At 37.1% G+C, this 16,229-nt stretch overlaps 1 protein-coding gene across 1 annotated transcript in view; it reads right to left on the reverse strand.

Annotated features, from left to right (window-relative positions):
• Positions 1–9,670: 9,670 nt before the first annotated feature.
• LOC115434845 (collagen alpha-6(VI) chain-like) overlaps positions 9,671–16,229 on the reverse strand; it is a 56,762-nt gene continuing 50,203 nt past the window's right edge. The window contains exons 36-40 of the mRNA XM_030156966.1: positions 14,822–15,475; positions 14,134–14,221; positions 13,135–13,259; positions 12,111–12,170; positions 9,671–10,141 (exon numbers count right to left, since the gene is read on the reverse strand). Coding sequence (XP_030012826.1) covers positions 9,966–10,141; positions 12,111–12,170; positions 13,135–13,259; positions 14,134–14,221; positions 14,822–15,475 — 1,103 coding nt within the window. The 3' untranslated portion in view covers positions 9,671–9,965. The remainder of the gene's footprint in view (positions 10,142–12,110; positions 12,171–13,134; positions 13,260–14,133; positions 14,222–14,821; positions 15,476–16,229) is intronic.

Raw genomic sequence — 16,229 nt, forward strand, 5'->3', positions numbered from 1 at the left:
TCCGACATAAAAAACTAAACCGCACTTGGATTTCATTTTTTCCTGTAAATGAGAAAAACAGACATAACCTTACATAAAAAAAACTGGAGAAACTTCAAAATTCTAAATGTGTACTTCAGTGCAGTACTTTATACTCATACAGTGCAGTATTTTACTACAGTTTATCTGTAGAAGTATTTTGTTACATTCCACCTCTTCTATTAAGTATTTGAATTCATCTCACATGGCTTTGAATCAGGACTTAACAAGCTGTAATTATCATTCTTTCTCATCATTCCGAGCCAAAAGACAAATCCACCAAATAAAACATGTTGGAGGATGAAACATGTTTCAGGATGAAAGCTGCTCTGCCAGCACCGTTCTCTGTCCAAACCACACACGGAGCTGTAAAACATCATGTCATTTCGACCCAAACCTGACGTCGTTATCAGACACCAGGTCCAACCAGGACCAACAGATGGTCTCCTCTGATCTGGTTTAAGGCTTTGGCTTAAATTGTTTTCTCTTTTCTTGGAGGATGAAACACTGTCTGAACAGCAGAAGGTGACTCCTCCTAAAGCTGAAATCAGCAGGTTTCTGATTGTCATAAAATGACAAAGACAATTCAACTGCAGTGAAAGAGAAAACTGAAAAGACATGTTTTATGTTTTATATTGTTTAATGTTAGACACAAGACTAAAATAGTATTAAAAAAAACCCTTTTATATCATTTCTATTTGGTCTTTTATGATGTTTTGTTTCCTTGTATTTTTAGTATTTTGCATCATGAGTAACTTTCATGTTATTTTTATGATTTACAAACATTAATTTCCATCTTGATTCTACCTAGATCTTTTTATACTTCTAATTTATAGTGTACAGTGTTTGCTCTTATGTATATTTCTCTTTACTCATGTTGGCTGTGGTTTTATATTGTTATAGAAAGTGCACCATGCTGCTGCTACACTGTCATTTCCCAGTTTGGGATAAATAAAGTGCATCTATCTATCTATCTATCTATCTATCTATCTATCTGCATCTTTAATGCTCTCTGTGTAGGTTCTCATTTGACCAGGTCATTGTTCCTCTTGGTAGTTCCTCTCGAGTCAACTGGTTTGGTTTAGCTCTTTTGAAAACGTTCTTATTCGGTCTTTTATGTCAGTGGTTCTCAAATCCGGTCCTAGATATTTCCCTCTCCCAGCACACCTGGTTCAATTAATGATCAGTTCATCATCATGCTCTGCAGAAGCCTTCCAGAGGGCAGAGGGAGCCATCTAAAACATGCAGGATAGGGGTCCTCGAGGACCGGATTTGAGAACCACTGTTGTATGTCATTTTCATGTTTCTGTATCATTTACACTGCTACGTCTCTTAAATAATCATCATCTTGTTGCATTCGTCATATGCCAGTTTCGTTGATGCGTTCACCAAAGAAATCATCTTATCTGTGCATTTTTGTTTCATCCATTTAGGTCAGGAGTCTTCAGCTAAAATACAAAGAGGTCTCCTAAGTCAGCCCTGCTCTTCAGCTAAGGTCTGAGCGACTACAAATGTTGTATGCTTTTTGCTAGATTAAAGTATTGAGAAATTTTCCTAAACATCATATACATTCTGAATTTTAGTGAAAGTGTGTAGGTCGATAAACCAGAACTAAAGGCTTCCATAGGTTATAGTCAATTATTTAGAGTGATGTCTCCTACAAGAAAAAAGAAGCCCAAACATAAAAGGATCAAGCAGTTATACGGTTCAATGGGCTCCAACTTTGTACATTTATAACCTATATCAATGTATGTTGCATATTTCAGCAGGTATTTGTAAGTACTTAAAGTAAGGATGATGATTGCTTAAAATAAAATTTCTGACCACAAATATTTGCTCGGTAACACAGTTTCATCAAGGTTAAATGCCAAAGTGCTTAACATGTGGCTCCTATAGGAAATTCACTTAAATTTGTCTATATGTGTTAAATAACATTAAGCTACACTGATGTCAAAATTTCTTAAAATATATCGGAAACTTTTGGATTTATTGACACAGATTTAAAGTAACAGTTACAATTGGCATAGTAATGGTTTCAATTTTTGATTCTATTATAATGTAAAGACCAGTGTGTCTAGAAAACAAGTCAAAAATTCCTGAAATAAGCATTTATTATTCATCACAGCAATAAGCTAACAAACAAGTGCATACAGAATAGGGTAAGAGAAACTTTGATTTTTCTCATAAACGTGCATGTTCCCTTGACCTGACCCAAAAACATTTGGACAGGTGTTGAATGAAACCAGAAAACTATAGCAGTAATTGCCTGTTACTAAACATTTCACGCCTTTGTACAGTGGGAAAAATAACTATTTGGTACACCACCGATTTTCCCACTTACAAAGAATGGAGAGGTCTGTAATTTTCATCATAAGAACACTACAGCTGAGAGACAGAATCAAAAAAAAAAAAAAATACAGAAAATCACATTGATTTTTAAATCATTAGCATTTTATTGCATGAAATAAATATTTGATCACCTGCTAACCAGCCAGAATTCTAGCTCTCACAGATCTGCCAGTTCATCTTTAAAAGGGTAATATTCTACTAAACCCACTTTTATTAGTCTTTGGTTCATTTATTTGTGTATTTGGACCGTAATAGTTCAAAAAGTTTGAATTTGAACCCTCCAGGTGCTGCAAAGCTATCTTTATATTCATTTTGGCAAAAATTGAGTGGATTTCTACAACCCGTTTTAATTCCTGCTAAATTTGTTACTTTTTATAACTAGTTACGTCACAACATTTGCACATATAAGATCAAGACTTCCGATGAACATTTCTCAGAATACTGAAAAATGGGACAGAACAACAACAACAACAACAACCTGGAGGGGGTGGGGCATGAAGTGGCTCATTTACATTTAAAGGGCCAGCGCTCACAATGACCTTTCTGGTGTCATTACTCAGAAATAGGGTTGAAGGTGGACCTGTGGAGTTGAATTAATGAAGAATTCAGACCCAAGCAGAGCATTTACAGTTTATGGAGATCACAGGGAAATGTTTTAAAATGCATAATTCCATTTAAAAAAGCAAAATATCACCCCTATAAAAAGCCCTCCTATCCTTCACTCGTTACCTGTATTAATTGCACCAGTTTGAACTCATTACCTGTGTAAAAGACACCTGTCCACACATTCAGTCAGCAGACTCTAACCTCTCCACCATGGCTAAGACCAAATAGCTGTCTAAGGAGACCAGGGACAAAACTGTAGACCTGCACAAGGCTGGGATGAGCTACAGGATTATAGGAAAGCAGCTTGGTGAGAATGAAACAACTGTTGGTGCAATTATTAGAAAATGGAGGAAACTCAAGATGACTGTCAGTCTCCCTCGGACTGTGATCTATAGGTTGTAATGCACATTTGTAAATGAGAAACTGAGGCATAATATTGTTAAAATTGCACATATTTTTCATAAGAAATTTCTGGTTGTTCATGAATGTTCAGGTTAGTCACATTTTTTGTTTAAGGATAGTTTTTGAATGTAAACATTTTCACAATATTTTACTTTTTTTGCACGAAAAAACACAGAAAAATATGCAGTTGTCATTATTTATAAGATATTATATTATTATTTTACTGGTCTGGCCCATTTGAGGTCAAACTGGGCTGCATGTGACCTCTGAATTAAAATCAGTTTGACACCCTTGAAAGAGACAAACTAGGTTTTGTTTTTGTCAAAAGTCATTTGGAGAACCCGACGTAGGTTGAAATCAATTAATGCTGTGAAGATGAAAAATGTTTCAAAATGAAAGTAATGGATAATTCACCTCAAATGCAAACTAAAACACTGAAAATGAAGGGTTAAAGTGAAGGGTTACAAAGTACACATATTTATAAAGTGAAACACAAAAAAAGTACAGAAACTGAAAACTCTACTGAAGTATTTGTACTTTACCTCCTTCTCTGTGAAACAATAGTTGCATTATTTAATATAAAACAGATGATTAAAATAAGTGGGTTTTCAGCTCAGATTGTGTGACGTAAACATTCTAACATGATTTAATGAACTAAATACAGTTTGAGTTTTGGCAGGTTTTCTGATTGTAAACCGTTTCTGCTGCAGCCAGAGGAGAAACGATGTTCATATGAAACAACTCCTCAGTTTTCTTCAGTTTGTGTCCATCTTTTTCCATCTGTAAAATGTCATATAAAACATGCACAGCACTGATCTTCAGTTCAAATTTGAGCTTCACCATCAACTTGTGTTTTTAATCATCAGCAAATGCAACACTGGCGTTTTATGAACTGTTTTATGACATGAACGAGTTTTAAAACCCTGTTACTAAAGATCTGTGAAAAAGTCAACCTGAGTCTCAACTGAAACTCATTTATACTGTTTATTAGTTTCTATTGAGTCTTTTTGTCCATTTTGAGTTTTGTTTTGATGAAGTTTTTGATGACTTATTTTCACTTTTTCACACATGTTCATGGTAATTTTTTTTCATACTTTAGTTTTATTTACTTTATTTTTAATGTTTACTTCTAGTGACATGGTGGTGCAGTGGTTAGCACTTGTGCCTCACAGCAAGAAGGTCCTGGGTTCGATTCCAACACCAGTCGACGGGGGCGTGGGACCTTTCTGTGTGGAGTTTGCATGTTCTCCCCATGTCTGCGTGGGTTCTCTCCGGGTACTCCGGCTTCCTCTCACCATCCAAAGACATGCACTAATAGGTTAACTGGTTAATCTAAATTGCCCATAGTTGTGAATTTGAGAGCAATTGTTTGTCTCTATATGTTCAGCCCTGAGATGAACTGGCGACTTGTCCAGGGTGTACCCCGCCTTCGCCCCTATGTAGCTGGGATAGGCTCCAAGCGACCCCCGTGACCCTAGTGAGGATAAAGCGGGTTCAGAAAATGAATGAATGAATGTTTACTTCTATCCATATTCTGTGTGAAAACATCTTTTTAATCAAACATAAAATTAAGAGTCAAATATGATTGGCTAAACAAGCATTACTTCATATGGACTGAGGACATAACATTAACATAACATTTTTCAAACAAATTCATATAGATTTAAGTATATATATATATATATATATATATATATATAAACATTTTCCCTTTTTTTTTAACAGTAATACTGGACAAAATGATGAATTATAAATAAATAAACTGAAACTAATTTTACCCAATTTCTGTTTTAGTTCTTGTTGAATCATTTGAGTTTGATTTACTTATAATTAAACTATATTGTAAATATGTGGTAAAATTCTTTCTTGTCATTCTGTTTTGTGTAAGAATATATTATTTGAAGTTTGATGGGTAATATGTGCATTTGTGACAAACTAGAGCAGATTTAAAGGGAAGTATTTCATTCTAGTATATATTAAAGTATTAGAGTTCAGTTGGAAACAGAATGGCTCCTCTTAATATGAAATAATCACTAGTTAAAATTCAATGAATGAAAAATGGATTCCATGTTCATGTTTTCCACCAGAGTTCATATTTTTTTAACTATGTTTTCGTGTTACTCAGATCAAAAAATGCTGTCATGATGAGTACAGGTGTTATTACAGATGTTAAACTGGAACCAAGACTAAAAACTGTAGACGTTCAAACATATTTTTACTACAAACTCACTACATCTTCAGTTTGAGCCTGTTTTCATTGACTTCATTTAGTTCTTTAGTTTGGCTTCACCTTGTGGCAGAAACATGTCACTACAAGAGAGTTCAATAAGATGGGAAATATCCCCACTGGTCTGCAAACACTTTTTATCCACATATTCATAAATATATGACCCATTTTTAGAATTAAAGCATATCTTTTCATAATAGGTATCTATTAAAGTCATTGTGATCTTTTCTTTAAAAGGGTCATATTTTGCTAAACCCACTTTTATTAATCTTTGGTTCATTTATTTGTGTATTTGGACCCTAATAGTTCATAAAGTTTGAATTTGAACCCTCCAGGTGCTGCAGAGCTATCTTTATATTCATTTTGGCAAAAACCGAGTGGATTTCTACAACCTGTTTTAATTCCTGCTTAATTTGTTACTTTTTATAACTACTTATGTCATGACATTGGCACATATAAGGTCAAGACTTCCTATGAACATTTCTCAGAATACAGAAAAATGGGACAGAACAGCATGCTCAACAATCTGGAGGGGGTGGGGCTTGAAGTGGCCCATTTGTATTTAAAGGGCCAGCGCTCAAAATTACCTTTCTGGTGTCACTACTCAGAAATAGGATTGAAGATGGACCTGTGGAGTTGAATTAATGAAGAATTCAGACCCAAGCATAGCATTTACAGTTTATGTAGACCACAGGGAAATGTTTTAAAATGCATAATTTAATTTAAAAAAGCAAAATATCACTCCTTTAAAGAAAATATACACACATGATTCTAATAACAGAGTGAACATCGTGGCACTAAAAAAGGAACATTAACAATTCTAAACAGTCCTTTTGAAGAGTCATTGCTTGTAAATCTATATCAAAAGGGGTTTTATGCAGGATTAATATTCCAAAATTTTAATGGCAGGTAGAAGTCCCATACCAGAACACATTTAAGACGATCAAAACCACCAACAAGTCAACAGTTTGTATCCACAGACTATGTCACTCAATGAATAAAGGATAAAGCTAATTGTTTACGCACATCTGTATTATAATATCATCAAGTTTTCATCTTCAAGCTCATAATGTTATTTGAACAGTCGGTCAATATAACACTGCTTCTTATAATCTTCACATGCTGCATCAGCTGATTTAAGCACTGTTAGCTTTGCTCTGTTTTTAGATGGAGAACATCCACAGTAAAACCACAAATCACCTCTATTTTCTGGACAGTTTGTCAATAGCTGCATGAAAGACCTGTTTGGAATCAGGGGAGACCGACAGTGTAACTCTCTGCTTCCTCTAGTGATCACATAAATCCACTGAACTGCTCCTGTAAATACAGTATATTCACTTACATCTACAATCCAATACTGCAGTGTAACTTCAGAGCTCTTAATTCTAAACATTCTAATCATACTTTCACGTCATGTTTATGCATTTAGATGTATAAATACTATATATAGCTTCTTTAAACACATTCCGGGTTATTTGTCCTAAATCTTACCTATAAAATCTATTTCAACCATTTTTTTTTTTTATTTACAAGTTATTGCTGTTATTAGATACTACATGATGTTTGATAAAATGGATGTATTATGGCCATATAATCCTTATTTTATATATGTTACACAGGAGATGAAAGAACTTTAGCAAACAAAGTGAAGAATGTTTAGTAGCACATGATATTTGACCCTAAATAAAAGAACTGCAAATAATTAAGGTCATGTCATGGATCCGGTACTGAGATCAGGCCTGGGTGGACTCACCTGGTTCTAGAGGGGTTGATGGTGGACTGACAGCAGGACATTCTACAGTTAATATGAAAAAACAAAAAAACAAATCACAGTAAGAAGTTGCAGTAACACATTTTATATAATTACGTCATTTGTCATAACGTAATCTCATCATTCTTTATAGTTTTTTTTTGTTTGTTTTTTTTTTTAATGAAAACCAACCTTTGCAGCGACTCAGTTGCTGCCGGGGCAGATATTGTGACTTGATGAAACATTTTAACATCTGTGATGGTCTTTTCCATTCCTTTGTGATGATCTACTTCAGGGGTAGTCAACTCCAGTCCTCGAGGGCCAGTATTCTGCATGTTTTAGATCAGGAGTGTCCAATCCCGCTCTTCAAGAGCTACCATCCTGCATGTTTTAGATGTGTCCCTCTTCCAGATTATCAGGCTTCTGCAGAGCTTGATGATAGGCTTATCATTTGAATCAGATGTGTTGGAAGCAACGTTGGTCTTAAACAGGGGTGTCAAACTCAGATCCTTGAGGGCTGGTATTCTGCATGTTTTAGATGTTTCCCTCTTCCATCACACCTGGAAGCCATTACATCGTTATCAGGCTTCTGCAGAGCATGATGATGAGCTGATCATTAATTGAACCAGGTGTGGAAGGAAGAGTGAAATATCTAAAGCATGCAGGATACCGGCCCTAGAGGACCGGAGTTTGACACCTGTGTTCTAAAATATGCAGGATAGTAGCTCTCGAGGACCAGGATTCCCTCTTCCAGCACACCTGGTTCAATTACTGATCAGCTCCTCGTCATGCTCTGCAGAAGCCTGATAACGATGTAATGGCTTCCCGGTGTGATGGAAGAGGGAAATATCTAAAACATGCAGGATACCGGCCCTCAAGGACTGGAGTTGCCTACCCCTGATCTACAGCAGCAGTGCATCTTGAACCTTGTCAATGAGTTCAGGTGTGATCAGTTTAGCTGGCCCGACCCCTTCCCTATGTCCCACCTACTTGCTTTAAGCTCCACCCACTTCCCTCTGATCTCTAAGCACCCTCCACTTTATGTTCATCACTGATGTGTTGGGGAACCATGGGTTCTAGATGTGGTAGTTTTTATGCTAGGGAGAGCTGACTTTTGGGAAGAAAATGTTAGTTTATATTTTATAACTACTGATATAAAAATTGGTTAGTCATCTTTTCATGGTCATCAGATATGACCCATTTGGACGTTCAGAGGTTCCATATCGAACATGGAAACACCGTCATCTTCTACAACATTGATTCAGTAAAACCCATGGAGTTGGATCAATGACAGTGGATGGAAACACTTGTTTTTATATTCAGTTATTGATATCTTTGCTGAAAAAGTCACTTTTTCTTCAGTTTTTTCTGTTTCTGATATAGTAATCCTCGACCTTAATCTGAGCTTTTATGAACATCTACATGATCATTGAATTAAATATGGAAAAATACATGATTTACACTGAAAAATGCAAAATAAAGAGGGTAATATTACCATCAACAGTGATTGTTAAGCATATTCTGTTAATATGGTTACAAAGCCATGTTAAAATAGCGTGCGTGATGATGTCACACTAAAGCGCGTTCACCTGCGTAACTGGAATGTTATTGTGAGCATGCGCAGAATAAACGGTCTGTGAGTTTCCCTGACCAAAATGAATGGCGGTCTGTGTTTCTTTTTCTCCCGTGAATATTAGCCTATGCTGGTGAGCCACGATTGGTAACTGACACGATAGACTGCTGCGTGATGTCGAACGCTACAGTGATAAATCACTTAAGAAAGGTTAAATATAGAGAAAAATCCATTTGGGAACTGTCACAAAAGTAGCACTGGGTCTTCATGGGTTAAATAAATGAAAGTTAATCCAGTTCTGATGTTGTTATAGTGACCACAGATACAGCATTTTGACTAAATCCATGTTGCAGCTGTAAATCTATTATAAATTACAAAAGCACACGGAGAGCACAGACCTCTGCCAAGGCAGATCAGTGGCCCCCCTGCCCCCCCAGTCACCACCAAAATTTAATCATTTCTTCCTTGTGCCAATATCAACATTTCCTGAAATTTTCATCCAAATCCGTCCGTAACTTTTTGAGTTATCTTGTACACAGACAGACAGACAAACAGACAGACAAACCAATGCCGGCAAAAACATAACCTCCTTGGCAGAGGTAATAAAACAATCCTGTCACTAAAAAGTCTGTATTTGTAAAGAGGAAGATGAAGAATATATTATTAATGTATTTTTGAAAAATCTAAAGAAAACCACTCGTGAAGTGAAGACAGACATAACCTTTGACAGTGATATAAACTTTAATTGGAAACACTGGTGTTACAGATGACCTGTTTGACCTGCATATTAAAACCTGTAAAGAAAAAAAAAACAAAAAACTTTAGCACCTGATGACTAAAACATCTCCCAAGAGAAGCTTTGACATCTTCAATTCCTGTTGAGCAGATGATGTGAAAATAATGTCCAACAAAGTCCTCGAGTACAAAACAACAACTTAAACTAAATAACAGGTGCATCTTTTGGACTGTAAATGACTGTTGTGTAAGCGTTGTTGTTCTTCCTGATTATATCCTCCTCTTTGTCTTCATCTTCATCCTCCTCATTGCATCCCACTCGGACAGATGTGCTCACACTCCATCTGCGTCTCGAAGCGGTTTTCATTTCCTCCGCAGCCACCATACCAGAAGTGAGAGCACTGATCCTGCTCAGCATCGAAGAACCACATCAGAGTGTAGTTTTGACAGCCGCCGGCGTCCTGACTCAGGAGACAAAGACCTGGACGAGGACAAGAGATGGACAACACTGATCTCAAGTGGATTCAAACACACACGCTGTATCATATCAGTCGACAACCTGACAAACAACACCATGAATGTGGACAAAATGTACCTTCAGTCATAGAGTAAAGCTCAGATATATTATGAAGTGTCTCTTAAAGATGGGAAAGTTCATTAATTATCCAATAGGTGTGAGTTTTACAAAGGTTAGTCTCTGTCCTGTGTAACCATGGCTTCAGGAACAGTTTCAAGAGATGGATTTTGGATATAAACACCAGATTTTTATCCTGTTCACAGTGATGTGGATTTGTTGAAGGGTTAAAATAAATAAATAAATAAAACATCTGTCCACACAAACTTAATTATATTTTTACTTTCTTTTAATATTAGCTGTACTTAAGCTCTGAATATATTGAGCTGAAGGCCTCATTTGATATATAATTGAGTACGCTCTGAAAAAAAAAATTAAAAAGTAATTAAAATCTGAAACCTTTTAAAATATAACACATCATCATCTTTTTAAAATAATGGCCTAAGTTTTTCAACTAACAGATGAAACTGAACCAAACAGAATTCATGATAGTATTTTTTTTATTTTTAATTAATTTATTTTTTTTAACTTGCAAATGACAACTTGGGCCATTATTACACCGCCCCCCTGAAGGGAGGCAAGGGGTATTGTCTTTGGTTTGGTTTGTTTGTTGCTAACACTCTAACAGCAAAACTATTGCTTTAATTCATACCAAATTTGGTTTATAGATTGCCAGTGACCCAGAATAGATCTGATTACATTTTGGGAAAAGAAGGTCAAAGTTCAATTTTTTAATGAATTAAATTTTTTTTTTTTTCCTCATTTACTTATAATGGGTGAAATTTCAAATGTCTGTAGCAGCAAAACTGTTGGTTGAATTCATACCAAATTTGGTTTATAGATGGCCAGTGACTCAGAATAGATGTGGTTACATTTTGGGAAAAGTAGGTCAAAGTCAAAATGTTTTAAAATCCTTTTTTTTTTCTCCCATTTACTTATAATGGGCAAAATTTCACGTCTATAAAAACATTAATTTTGTTTCAGTTTACTCCAAACTTGGCACATATGTAGAGGCAATTGATATGCTGACATCAGCACATGCATAGACATAATGACATCAGCTGGATCGAAGTCAAAATAAGATACAATACGTGCGAGGGGCGGGGTTTGTTGTGTCCGGCACCACTTGTTTTAAGAGAGTGATGATATCTAACCACGCAAAAATGCAACAATTACAGGAGAAAAATGTTATTGTAATATATTAGTGTGGACAGGACTTAAGTTGACTTAAAGTTATGTACAGGACTGTAGAGAAATTAACTGAATGAATTCACACTGATGGTCCAGTGGGTTTATGTGACCACTAGAGAGAGTAATGAGTCTTAGATGGTGAGGAAAACTAACACCACAGGACCGTTGACCAAAGTATCAGAAAGTGACCAGATGGAATGAGAACTACCAAGAAACAAGTTTTAGAGTTAAAGAAGGCGACAAACAGATAAAACTGTGATGATGAAATTACATTTCTTCAGAGTTTGACTATGAGGCTTATGAAGGTGTAAAGTTATATGACATTATTATCTTTGCTAAGTTGCTGTTTGTTGATCCACACCTCAGACTAAACTGCGTCAGTCCTGACCTTGTCTGGACGATTCCAAACAGATCTTTTGAGCAGATATTTACAAGACAAACTGTAAAGACAACTGAGGTGATTCGTGGTTTTGGTGTTTTCTAAGAGCTAAGCTAACAGAGCTGTAATATATATGTTGTAATATAATATAAACGATCAGCTGATGCAGCATGTAAAGATGAGACAGTGTCACTTAGATCGATGGTGAAAATAACCAGCTATGAACTTTAGTTTGAACGTGATCAAGGTTTAAATCAAAGCTCAATGGGCGGGTGTCAGACCTGAGCAGGTGTGATGAGTTTTTACCTGAGAATAAGGTTTTAGTCTGTGCAGTTGAGCTCAGCAGGATGTTTGAATCTGTCAAATCTGAAACAGGACAACATTGAGTGTCAGTAAAATACTCCACATCATCTTGGATCCATTTAACACAGGAGTAAAACCAGCCTTGAATCCAGTGAACGTTACGAGCTACACTGTTAAACAGAGCTGAGAAAACATCAGTGCAAATATATTTAACAGTTTTATCTGCTGCTGCTCAGGATTTACTTCAAATGTCTGTTCCCCCTGCACTTCATCACATTTTGTAAAAACATTAGTGATATTTCAAGCCTTTTTATCAGATTCTTTCCCTTTTTCTCCTCACATTAACCCATAAAGACCCAAGCATCCATTGGTGACCAAAATCATTTACTGATATAAAAAGTTTAATACCTCTTGGTCCATTAATCCTATCAATACATGTAAATAATTGGTGTAAAATGCAGTTTGTCATCTTTTCATGGTCATCAGATATGACCCATTTGGACATTCAGAGGCTACGTAGCGAACTTGGAAACACTGTCATCTTCTACAACATTGATTCACCAGTAAAACCCATGGAGATGGATCAATGACAGTGAATTGAAATATTTGATTTATGTTCAGGTAATGATAGATTTTACTGAAAAAGTCTGTTTCTGTTTTTTCTGTTTTTCATATAATAACCCTCAACTTCAATTTGAACTTTTTGGTCATCTAGATGATCAGTAAAATAAATATAGGGAAATACCTGATTTTCACTTAAGGATGCAAAAAACTGAACATAATATTAAAATAAATGTTGATAAATGACTTAAGAAAAGTTAAAAATAGAGAAAAAATCATTTGGGAACTGCCACAAAAATAGCACTGGGTCAGTATGGGTTAAAGCAGAGGCTGAATCCATGATCTGACATTAAACTGAAGGAAAAACAGTCCAAATATAAGTGAATCGGGAATATTCTCTCCAAGCACAAACTCTGTAAAGGAGATAAAGGACCTGAAAAGAAACTATTAAATGTGTTCATGGTACCGTCCAGGTCTGATTTGGATAGGGCAATGGTCGGTCTAATCAGAGGCTGGAATCCTGTCTGTTCCTGAAATCCCTCCGTTACCGCTTCATCAAAGTCGGTCCACGGCTCCGCCGACCCCTCAACTCTGACACAACAGCACATATCACACATTAACATCATAGAACAACACATAAAACAACATATAATCACTATGTTCATCATCATTGTTATGTTCCTGCTCTGTGATCAGGACTGAATTGAAGGGCTTAACGTCAATGATGGAAAAAGATGAAAAAGACGGAAAAGACACAAGATGAAAAAAGATGCAACGAGACAAAAAATGATGTAAAAGATGCAAAAAGTGACTTAAAAGACATGAGACAATAAAGTCAGGTGCAAAAGGCAAAAAATAAGCAAAAAGCACAAGAAAACAAAACCAAAAGAAACAATAAGATGAAAACAACACAAAAAGATCTCAAAAAAGATCTGACCCAAAAGATGCAACACAAGGAAAAAGACATAAAAGATGTAACAAGATGAAATGAAGTAAAAAAGATGCAACAAGGAGAAAATGCTGTATATGACACAAGATGAAAATGATGCAAAAGACGATACAAGACAAAACAAAACAAAACAATAGACAAAATACAATGAAACAAACAAACAAAAAAATCACCTAAAAGATGCAATAAAAAGACATAAAAGATGTAACAAGATGAAATGGAGTATATATATATATATATATATATATATATATATATATATATATATATATATATATATATATATATATGAGATAATATTTTGTAAAAGGTGACACGATAAAAATTGACAAGACAAAAAGGAAAGACATAATAAGATGAAAATAAATTAGAAAAAAAAAACATAAGTGACCTAAAAGATGCAACACAATGAAAAAGACATAAAAAGATGAAAACACCAAAATTTAAGTTTGATTTTCACATGATCCAGTATCTGTAATATGTGTGATTCCTCAGTGTGTATGTTTTCTTTTTTACTCGTCTTGGAAGATCAGTTCTTTTTCGGTGTTTCTCAGCTGCTCACAGGTTTGTCTGAACGATGGAGGAGGATATGTGTTCATTCCCCCTGAAACGAGAACATGACAAATACATGAAGCAGCAGAGAAACATCTGTCTTTACATAAGAAGGCAAAAGTAAAGAAAAGGATGAAAAGGCTCAAACAGTTTCACAACAATTCCTACTTTTATAGTATGTTTTTATTGTGTTCTGTATTTGTTCACATTTTGAAGTCAGTCTCCTAGTTTCAGTCTCCTGGTCTCAGTCTCCTGGTCTCAGTCACGGTCTCAGTTCCTGGTCTCAGTCTCCAAGTCTCAGCCTCCTGGTCTCAGTCTCCTGGTCTCAGTTCCTGGTCTCAGTCTCCAAGTCTCAGCCTCCTGGTCTCAGTCTCCTGGTCTCAGTCTCCTGGTCTCAGTCTCCTAGTTTCACCCTGCTGGTCTCAGTAACTGGTTTCAGTCTCCTGGGGACAGTCTCCTGGTCTGAGTCAACTGGTCTCAGTCACCTGGTCTTTGTCTCCTGGTCTCAGTCACCTGGTCTCAGTCTCCTGGTCTCAGTCTCCTGGTCTCAGTCACCTGGTCCTTCCTAGTTTCAGTCACCTGGTCTCAGTAACTGGTCTCAGTCTCCTGGTCTTGCTCTCCTGGTCTCAGTCCTGGTCTTTATGGGTCTTACTGTTGAGGGCTGAGAGGAAGACTCTGAAGAAGCGCTGGGCATAGTCCTGTTGATGGGCCTTCAGGTGGTCCAGGTGGATCAGGTGCTGCTGTAGAGGTGGACTGGCCAGCTCCTCCACCTGGCTGCGGTTGTAGCGGTGTCCCACTGTCACTACGAACAGGGCCACCCCCTCACACTTGGTCTTCTGGGACATGTAGTGCAGCCGGGCCCGGTCCTTGTAGGCGGTCTGAGTGCCAACCACAGCCATGATAGCCCTCTTCCTGCGGGACTGGGTCACCTTCAGAAGGACCTCGTTCAGGCATAAGTCCAGTGCCTTCCCCAGCCCCATTGAGCTGCTCTGCTGAAACATTTTCTGGACCAGGTGAGTCCTCATATGGGCCTTATTCTGGTAGGTCTGCAGACCAAATTCCACAGTAGCAGCCCCGGGACTCCTTGGCTGGACCACAGCAACCCGAGCCTGGTTTCTGGCTCGACTGGGTTGTGGGCTCACAGCCAGTTGTTCCACCACAGACCCTAACAGTTGCTGGACTCCGATGTACTCGTCGGCCTGCATTTCTCTGGAGCTGTCGGGCACCATGACCAGGTCCACATCCACCTCCTGAGGCCTCAGGGGCTCCTGGATGAAGGCGCAAAGCTCTGAGGGCCGGCATGGATCTGAAGACACAATGTGGACCAGAAACACACACACAGAGCAGAAACACAGACAGAACAAGAAGTCCAGTTACCAGAGAAGAGAAAGCTGAAATAGTATTCAGATGTGGTTATTTAGGGAGGGAAAGACTGAAAATAAACCACACAGAGAATGAAAAATTAAACCACATTTTTCATCCCTTTTAAACCGTGTCTGGCTACGTGTCATTTCAATCTTCAATTTTGTCTTAAACAACAAACAGAAAAAAATAATTGATAACCATCCATTGTTTGCTTTTGTTTTAATCCAATTCTGAGAAGAAAATCACCTTGGAAACATACAGTATCTTTCTAATAGAACCAGTTCTAATCTGGACCTGATCTTGATTCTTTCACTCATCACTTTGTGAAATGTGTGTTTATTGGACCGTTAGGTTTGAAAACACACAAACCTGCAGAGCATGTTCTAAATACTGGCATCTGAAATACACAGGAGGAGCTTTCATTTGAAGGATCTGAATTAGAGCCAGTACCTGGGTCTGAACAAATAAACCTCTAGTAGAAATTGGCGAACTGCGCCTTCAAGTTGCCAAATAACTTCATGGCTGATGTTACTGACACATGGATGTGCTTTCACTTGAACTGTGAAGCTGAAGCATTAATGCTGAGTAGTAACAGAGGGAATGAGACATGTGCAGATCATTCTGAGGTTTAACATGGGGCAACCATGGCTCAGGAGGTAGAGCAGGTCATCCAATAACTGAAGGGTTGGTGGTTT

This window comes from Sphaeramia orbicularis, chromosome 16, assembly GCF_902148855.1.
Source record: "Sphaeramia orbicularis chromosome 16, fSphaOr1.1, whole genome shotgun sequence".
NCBI lineage: Eukaryota > Metazoa > Chordata > Actinopteri > Kurtiformes > Apogonidae > Sphaeramia > Sphaeramia orbicularis.